The sequence below is a fragment of the Gobio gobio genome (genome assembly GCF_949357685.1).
Source record: "Gobio gobio genome assembly, chromosome: 15".
Taxonomy (NCBI): Eukaryota; Metazoa; Chordata; class Actinopteri; order Cypriniformes; family Gobionidae; genus Gobio; species Gobio gobio.
In genome coordinates this window covers 32,161,173-32,169,885 of record NC_137108.1, presented here as the reverse complement: position 1 = coordinate 32,169,885, position 8,713 = coordinate 32,161,173, and the positions used below count along the sequence as shown (strand labels likewise).

Below are 8,713 nucleotides of genomic sequence, written 5' to 3'. Positions count from 1 at the left end.
TGAAAAGCAGCAGTGTTTGTTTTGCTAATGCCTCTCAAAATGGCTCATGGCTCAAACTGGAGCAAAGAAGAAGCGTGCCGTTTCATTTTAAAATGCTGCCTAATTGCTCTTTTCTGAAATTGGTACATGGTAAATGCTCGTTCACACCTTACTGGTCTGAAAACGCCCTTAGTCTTCACTGAATGCAATTTACTTTTGTAATATCTAGTGTTGATATGATACAGGCTCTATCTAATACTGAATAATATAATAATCTCTTACGGTGTCTAATACTGAATATATTTGTATATATGCTTGTTCCTGTTTTTCAAAACCAGGCTGCTGCTAACTCCACCGCCCTGCAGAACTACAGTAAAGGTGTGCAGATGGGCTGCTGGGGTCTTGTGATCTATGCTGCTACAGCTGCCCTCTGCTCAGGTGTGTGTTACGTTCATGTGTTGTATTTGATTAGAACATTGCTAATGATAGGTATTACATTTGTTTTTTCCAGTAGTGCGATCAGGTTTCAGTTCTGTAGTTAGACACTCACATGACCATGTTGTGGAATAAGCTGATTCTTATACATTTTGTCATGAATCTGTAATTTCTTTTATGAAGATCAGAATGTTGTGTGTATATTCTTGAATTTTACATGTAATTTACATGCTAGGATTAAAATTGTGTATGATTAATATTGAGAAACATTAACTTGTCGCACATTTTATGTAACGCACTACTGTTCAAAAGTTTGGGGTTTTGTTTGTTGGTGTACATTCCGAGTAATATTCAAACCAAATAATCAGAAACTTGTTTTACAGATGTGCTCCAAAGGATCTTAAACAACTATGACCTAAGCATAAAAGTCACCTACATGTTGGGGACTCTAGCCTTTGCTGTGGGAACCGCTGTCATGTCCATCTTTCCAAATGTATATGTTGCTATGGTGATGATAAGCACCATGGGAGTCATCTCCATGAGCATGTCATACTGCCCTTATGCTCTTCTGGGACAGTACCATGAAATCAAAGAGGTCTGTATCATTTTATAAACTTTTGTTACCAAATATATATTGCCAATAATGTATACACACTACTGGTCAAAAGTTTGGACTCATCAAGATTTCATGAAGAAGTCTCTTATGCTCACCAAAGCTGCTTTTATTTGATCAAAATAAAGTAACAACAGTAATATTGTCAAAAATTAACTATTCTATGTTTTCTATTTTATTATATTATATTTTTTATTATATTTTATACTTTACAGCATCATTACTCCAGTCTCCAGTGTCACATGATCCTTCAGAAATCATTCTAAAGCCCTATTCGCACGGGATTAGTATTATCTGGGGACCTCTGGTGATTTGTAATAATTGCAGAAAATGTCTGTGATCTTAATCCCGTGCGAATTGGCCATGTCTGTAATATGTAAAGTAAAAATTCCCCCGCAAATTACCTACCATATTTCGCCAAACACTGAGGTCCTGTGATAATATTAGTCCCGTGCAAATCGGCATCTCTGTGATTTGGCCGGGATTAGGCGGATCGTATATAATTTTTTCAAGGTTTTTGTTTCCTGTGTGCATTTTTATCTTTATCTTTCACGAAGAATGGAGCTAGGCTGCATAAAATGCGCACCGTTATGAATTCTGTGCGGCCGCGCGGATTATACTTTCACTTTAGAATGAGCACCAATTTGGGAGTAAATTGCTTGAATGGTGTGTTTAATATTATATTATTATATTATATTATTATATTATAAAAACACAAAAACAGAAAAGGACAATGACAAACTCGCTTAAATGGGCGCTTTTACATTTAGGCTTGAAACTGAATCTTCCAACGTATATTGTTATTATTGCTCAGTTCAGTTTTTAATTGTAGCATCTGTTCTCTAACTGAACTAAATTATTTTTATGACTATAAAACAATCAAAATGATATCGATACGACTGTTTATAATTTCATACAGCTATATCTATAACGAAAAAACATTTACAAGTCTTGACATCATATCCGGGAGATAAGTCAGTAAATTCGAGTAAAATCACAGGCTTGCTTATCCCGTGCGAATGCACCACGCAAAATTCAGATGTTGGTGGGTAATTTCTAAATCACACGAGGTCCCCAGATAATACTAATCCCGTGCGAATAGGGCTTTACATGATGATTTGGTCTTCAAGAAACAGTTCTTATTATAATTAATGTTAAAAATGTATTTTTGTTTTTACAGGAATCATTGATTGGAACGTTCAAAAGAACAGCACTTATTTGAAATAGAAATCTTTTGTCACATGTTTTTATTGTCACTTTTGATCAATATAATGCATCTTTGCGTAAAACATTAAAAAAAAATCTTACTGACCCCAAACTTTTGTAGAGTATTATGTATACACACTGCCGTTCAAAGGTTTTTGATCGATGAGATTTTTTATGTTTTTAGAAGAAGTGTCTTATGCTCACCAAGGCTTTTAAAAATATAAAGAAATATTAAAAGTAAAAACTATTTAAATATATTTTAAAATGTAATTTATTTCTGTGATGCAAATATGGATGTCACAAGTACCAGTACTTCGGTACCAAGTCGGCACTGAAATTTTGAAAGTGTGACGATATAATTTCTGTAGTACCAAGAATATTTGGTATCTACTTATAAGCAGCTGCTTTCAGTCGCATCCGTGTTTATCTAAGCGCAGGGCTCCAGACTATAGCCGATATATACTAGTGTCTGGGAATATTAAACCGTAAAAGACTATTTAAATATTAATCCTGCATGTTCTGCGTCTCTGTGTGAATGAACGGCACAGATGCGCGGTTTCATTTGCCACGCGCGCACATACACACACACTCTCACGTGACATTCGCTGTCTTTTTAACTTCTGCCGTGTCACTATATGAGGACATGAACGCATGAACCAGAGCCTATAAATGTTTATATGTTTTATTTACTTATAATAATTATCATCATAAATAATAAACTCTTTAAATTAATTTAATATTTGTTAAATAAAATAGTAAAATAGTTCCAACAGATTATGCTGTGGTTCTGAAATTGGTACCGAGAACTGTTACATTTTTATGGTACTGGTCAGATTGGATTGACGATTTCCAGCCCAAAAGCTTACTAAAACCCGCCCAATCTAAGAAAAAAACGCCCAAAATTTTAATTGTCAAAATAATGTGATTATAATTGTATTGCCATACCAAATAAAGACTGATTAGCACCATTTTATCTCCTTAAAACAAAATAATGATGACAAAATAAAAAATATATATTTCCAGGAAAACGGATCAAAACAGGGCAAATACATTCAAATCAGTCATGCATGACTAAAATGTGCAAGTGGAAACCACGAAATTAACCGATGACTTTAACCCACGGAAAAAACACATGCATCATTTTCACATGTCAAGAAGTGCCCAATATAAGTGATCCAAATAAACAACGAAACTAGCAGGCATTACACACACACACCACAGCCAAAATATGTCATTCACCAATACATACTGAACGATAATCCTACAACAAAAAATGAACAAGAATGTGTTTATCTTTGTGCTGTGCTTTAACTTCAGACAGAACATAACATTTGTAGAACATAACACAGAACTTAACACAGTCAAAATGGATTAGTCGTTGATTCAAACCTCTTTCAGCAGCTATCAGGGCGAGTACAGCGCAGTCTAGGCGGTTTAAAGGGTGCAGATGTCCTGATCAGGCCAGTTTGCACATGATGATGGACAGGAGTCATATTCGATTTCAATTCAAGTCATTCAACTGTGCTCTTAGAGTTAGTTATATTTTTAAAGAGTCTCCGAGTCACAGGTGTAATCCACGTTTTGAGAGTTGGTTCACTCTCCCACTCATTACTGTAGATAACTTACTGTATATTATGCCACTTTGGCATAGCGATCTCTTGCTATCCAGCTACAATTTTGCTAAAAACCTGTCATGAATGAGCGCGTCTCCCTGCCGATCGCTGATTGGTTGAAAGTGCGTGCTCGTCGGTAACGTCAACACCTGCCAGCTGACTCTGCCTGGGCCTGTGTGTGTGTCATAATGATCACTGATTGTATGGAGTACATGCACACTTGAGTTTGTCATTAACCAATTAGACTATAAAATATAGATGTTTGAAAACCGCCAAACTGACCCCAAACCAGCCCAAATTTTTTTTTTACCCGCACAATCAAATTCAAAACTGCCCAATTGGGCGGGAACACGCCCAATCTGGCAACACTGGTACTGGTACCGACTACTGGAATTTTGGTATTGTGACATCCCTGAATTTTCAGCATCATTACTCCAGTCTTCAGTGTCACATGATCATTCAGAAATCATTCTAATATGATGATTTTCTGCTCAAGAAACATTTATTATTATTATCAATGTTGAAAACCGTTGTGTACATTTTTTTTTTTCAGGATTCTTTGATGAATAGAAAGTTCAAAAGAACAGCATTTATTTGAAATAGAATCTTTTGTAACTATACATTTCTGTACTGTCACATTTGATTAATTTAATGCATCCTTGCTGAATAAATGTATTAATTTCTTAAAGGGTTAGTTCACCCAAAAATGAAAATTCTGTCATTAATTACTTACCCTCATGTCGTTCGACTCCCGTAAGACCTCCATTCATCTTCGGAACAGAAATGAAGATATTTTAGTTGAAATCTGATGGCTCTGAAAGGCCTCCATTGGCACAATGGCACGGTTCACTCTCAAGACCCTTAAAAGGTACTAAAGACGTCGTTACAAAGTCCATCTCACTACAGTGGTTCTAAAATAACTTTATAAATCGGCGAGAATAGTTTTTGTGCACAAAAAAACCCTAAATAACGACTTGCATAGTTATGACGATTTCAAAACAAGGCATCATGAAGCTTTGAAGCGTTATGAATCAATGAGCCGAATCATGATTCGGATCGCGTATCAAACCGCCAAACTGCTGAAATTTGGCGATTCAAACTGCTGAAATTTGGCGATTCAAACTGCTGATTCGACTCGCTGATTCATAACGCTTCGAAGCTTCATGGGGCCTTGTTTTGAAATCGTCATCACTATGTAAGTCGTTATTTAGGGGTTTTTTTGCGCACAAAAACTATTCGCGCCGATTTATAAAGTTATTTTAGAACCACTGTAGTGAGATGGACTTTGTAACGACGTCTTTAGTACCTTTTATGGGTCTTGAGAGTGAAGCGTGCCATTGTGCCAATGGAGGCCTTTCAGAGCCATCAGATTTCAACTAAAATATCTTAATTTGTGTTCTGAAGATGAACGGAGCTCTTACAGGTGTCGAACGACATGAGGGTAAGTAATTAATGACAGAATTTTCATTTTTGGGTGAACTAACCCTTTAAGTACACACCCCCATGTTTTCAACATTGATAATAATAATAATAAAAGTTGTGCAGCAAATCATCATATTAGAAGGATTTCTGAAGGATCATGTGACATTAAAGAGTGGAGTAGTGAGGCTGAAAATTCAGCTTTACATCACAGGAATAAATTACATTTTAAAATCTTTTGAACAGCAGTGTATATTGATATAGATTTGGAAGATAAGCTTATCCAGAATTGATTTTCACTGCCAGTAGCACCAGTAGATTTGTTACAGCAGTGCTCTCAATGTCTTTCATCTTTCTTTTACATTGTCTTAGTACATTCATCACAGCCCTGGCAACTCCCGGCGAGGCTTTGGCATCGACTGCGCCATCCTGACATGTCAGGTTTACATCTCTCAGATCTTGGTGGCGTCGGCGCTCGGTGCGGTTGTAGATGCCGTTGGCACAGTGAGAGTGATCCCCATGATGGCATCGGGAGGCTCCTTTCTTGCTTTCCTTGCTGCGGCTTTCCTCGTCATCTACCCTGATACGCTTGACGATGAAGACGACGACGACGACGAAGAGCAAGGCCCAAGTTCTGTTAAAGCGGAGGCAGCGTCCATTAACAGTACAGAGAAACTCAGTGTTTTGAAGTCAATGCCAAGGAACAGTTCCAGCAAGCCAGAGGTGGAATCCTCAGTTTGAGTGTTCGAATGTGAGTTTTTGAAGTACAAATCCCAGAATGCACAAGCAAGTGAAGACGAAAGACTAACAGGGGCATTCTCTACCATTCATGTACTCTCCCACGTGCTGAATGTTATTCTGTGGATTTGGTACATAGACAAACCTATGTGATTTCTCAAGAGATTATTTCTCAAGCTATTTATTATTTGTGCCCAAACATTTTTATTGTCTGTACGAAATGTAAAAAAACTGAAAAAAAAATGACCAGGTTTACATCACTACAGTGAAAACATTGTTTTGCATGCTAATAATTTTCCCACACAGTTTATCACTCCACTTTATAAGTCAAAATTTACATATTCAGATGGATGTTTTATCCTGTGTTAAAAAATGTCTGATTATCATTGTATATCATGAGAAACACTCAGGGTAAAGCTGCTGCTTTTGAGCGCAAAATGCTCACTTCTGTAAAGACTAACTATGCACAAGGCCAAAATATATTTTGCAATGTTACTAGACTTTTTTGAACAAATCATTGGTTTTCAGAGTTGCCTTTAGTTCAGAAATGTGATTTTCTCATAGGTACACTATTTTAAGGTATGAATAGAATGGATAGCCGTGGGATTAAGTAAAGAAATGGCTTTGCTTTTTTTTCACAGCAGTGATTGGTGTGCAAAATGAAGAAGTGTGTTTAGCTGTCATGGCAATTTTTACTGTCTGTCAGCCTCTGTTATAAGTGATGACACTCCAATAGTGCCAGTATTTTTCACAGCCAAATTCATAATGCTGTTCCAGTGCTGTTGTGTAGCTTATATACACACGTTTTTGAGACTGCTTTTCAATTAAGATGACAGGCCAAATATTTTTTCCACTTGTTCGTCACTGAACTCCACTTTGGCTAAGTGGACCAACTAAGTTATGGCCTCTTATGTTCATAAATGTAGTTTAAATACATTGCTGGAAATGTGACGTCTGCAGTTGATGTACAGAGGTCAGTAGCCTGGCTTTGTATCCTTTGTTTGATCATGCAAAAAATGTTTGTGTGTGTGTGTATGTTTCATAAGCAAGGTGGACACTTTGTATCCTTTTTTGTTTGTTTTTTGAACCAAATTGAAAGTTGATACTGTTTCTAGGTGTTCATTTTGGACTTGTGTTCAGTTTTGATAAAAAGGAAGCTACACATTTCCGTGTTTGAATGATTGATTGTTTTAAACTTGAGCACAGTGTGTTTGGTTGTTGACTATCCGTATGCCACCACAAGATGGCGCAAGTACATTTGAAACTGGGTGAAATTATTACATGCACGAGGTAGCCATGCGCTTTTAAAAACACTAGATTACCGTGAAGTTACAGTGCGATGTCTGCAATATTTACATAAAGATTGAAAGGGATAATTCACCAAAAATGAAAATCATGTCATACTCACCCTCAAGTTGTTCCAAAACTGGATGAATTTCTTTCTTCTGCTGAACACAAAAGAAGATATTTATAGAAGAATATTAGCCAAACAGTTGACGGGCTCCATTGGCTTCCCTAGTATTTTCCCCGTTGGTTATATAGATATTCTTCAAAATATTTCGTGTTCCTCAGAAGAAAGAAATTCATACTGGTTTGGGACAACTTGATGGTGAGTAAATGGTGACAGAGTTTTCATTTTTGGGTGAACTGTCCATTTAAAGCGTCATTTGCTCTGATCCACGTGAGTCTGGCGTACTTCATGAATGAATAAGGTAAAAAAAAATAGGCCTTGAAACTTTATTATCATTATTTCAGCATATAGTCAGTGAAAACAGAGGAATAACCTTCAGAAAAAAATTCTGGGCGTCAAACTATATAATGAGCAGCTTTTTTCCCTTACTAAAAGTTGGATATTTTATGTTAGATAATTGCTCCATATAGCTAGCTAATAATCTAAGCTCTCACAGCAACAACGTAGAGTTTATGCTTTAAAAAAAGTAATGGGTCATATTACTTGTGAAGTGTACAGTGGAATACTCGCAATGGTTTTAATACGTACGTATCAAGACAGGTTTGGTTTTGCCTCACCATAGCACCTGACCATTGAGTACAACGTACCTGTTGACTTTAGAGCGCATGCGCAGATAACACTGCTCCGCTTGCTGGAGAGCGTTTTTAGGGTGTCCTGTTCATTTATCTCCAACTGTCCCGGTGCGTAATTTCACTTTCGGAATACCGATGATCGACAATGGTGCGTGCATTCTCATCTTTACAGTAAATATGGGCATTTTATATGAGTAAAATGTGATGAAGAAAAACTTTAAAATGTTTTCGCCTTATAACAACTTTAAGATTTTTTACCTTTTTATAAAGAACTATAGCTACTCGTATATGTGAATAACAGTTACGTTTGCACTTATTCAGTTAAATACGTGTTATTGTGCTTGGATGTTGCAATAATATATGGAGGGGGCAGACTAATAATATGAAGTTGTTGCATGTAGTTTCAGTTGTGGATTGAGTGCTTGTTTAAAATAGCTAATATGTTCTGCTTTAGTTCGGCTTTTCATATATTGTAGCCTGCTCTTCAGCTGACAAATGTTACTCTTGCAACACACATGAGTCTAATTTAACCCTGGAACTTCCAGAGAAGGAAAATTAGATTAGTGTTACACACCCATCTCATCTGTGTTTTCCAGGATGTCATAATTTCTTTCTTCTTTGTTTCCACAACCATGCCTGGGATTGGCATGGTCTTTTATGTTATCCG

At 36.6% G+C, this 8,713-nt stretch overlaps 1 protein-coding gene across 4 annotated transcripts in view; it reads left to right on the top strand.

The window, feature by feature from the left end:
* The window catches only part of slc45a4b (solute carrier family 45 member 4b), an 18,909-nt gene extending 11,708 nt beyond the window's left edge, over positions 1-7,201 (top strand). For 3 of the 4 annotated variants that reach the window (XM_079837275.1, XM_079837276.1, XM_079837274.1), the window contains exons 6-8: positions 318-417; positions 798-1,009; positions 5,638-7,201. In XM_079837275.1, the coding sequence (XP_079693401.1) occupies positions 318-417; positions 798-1,009; positions 5,638-6,006 (681 nt within the window). In that variant the 3' untranslated portion in view covers positions 6,007-7,201. Of the gene's footprint in view, positions 1-317; positions 418-797; positions 1,010-2,207; positions 2,344-5,637 lie in introns of those variants that run through there. The other variant, XM_079837277.1, reaches the window with a different exon arrangement.
* Positions 7,202-8,713: the final 1,512 nt, after the last annotated feature.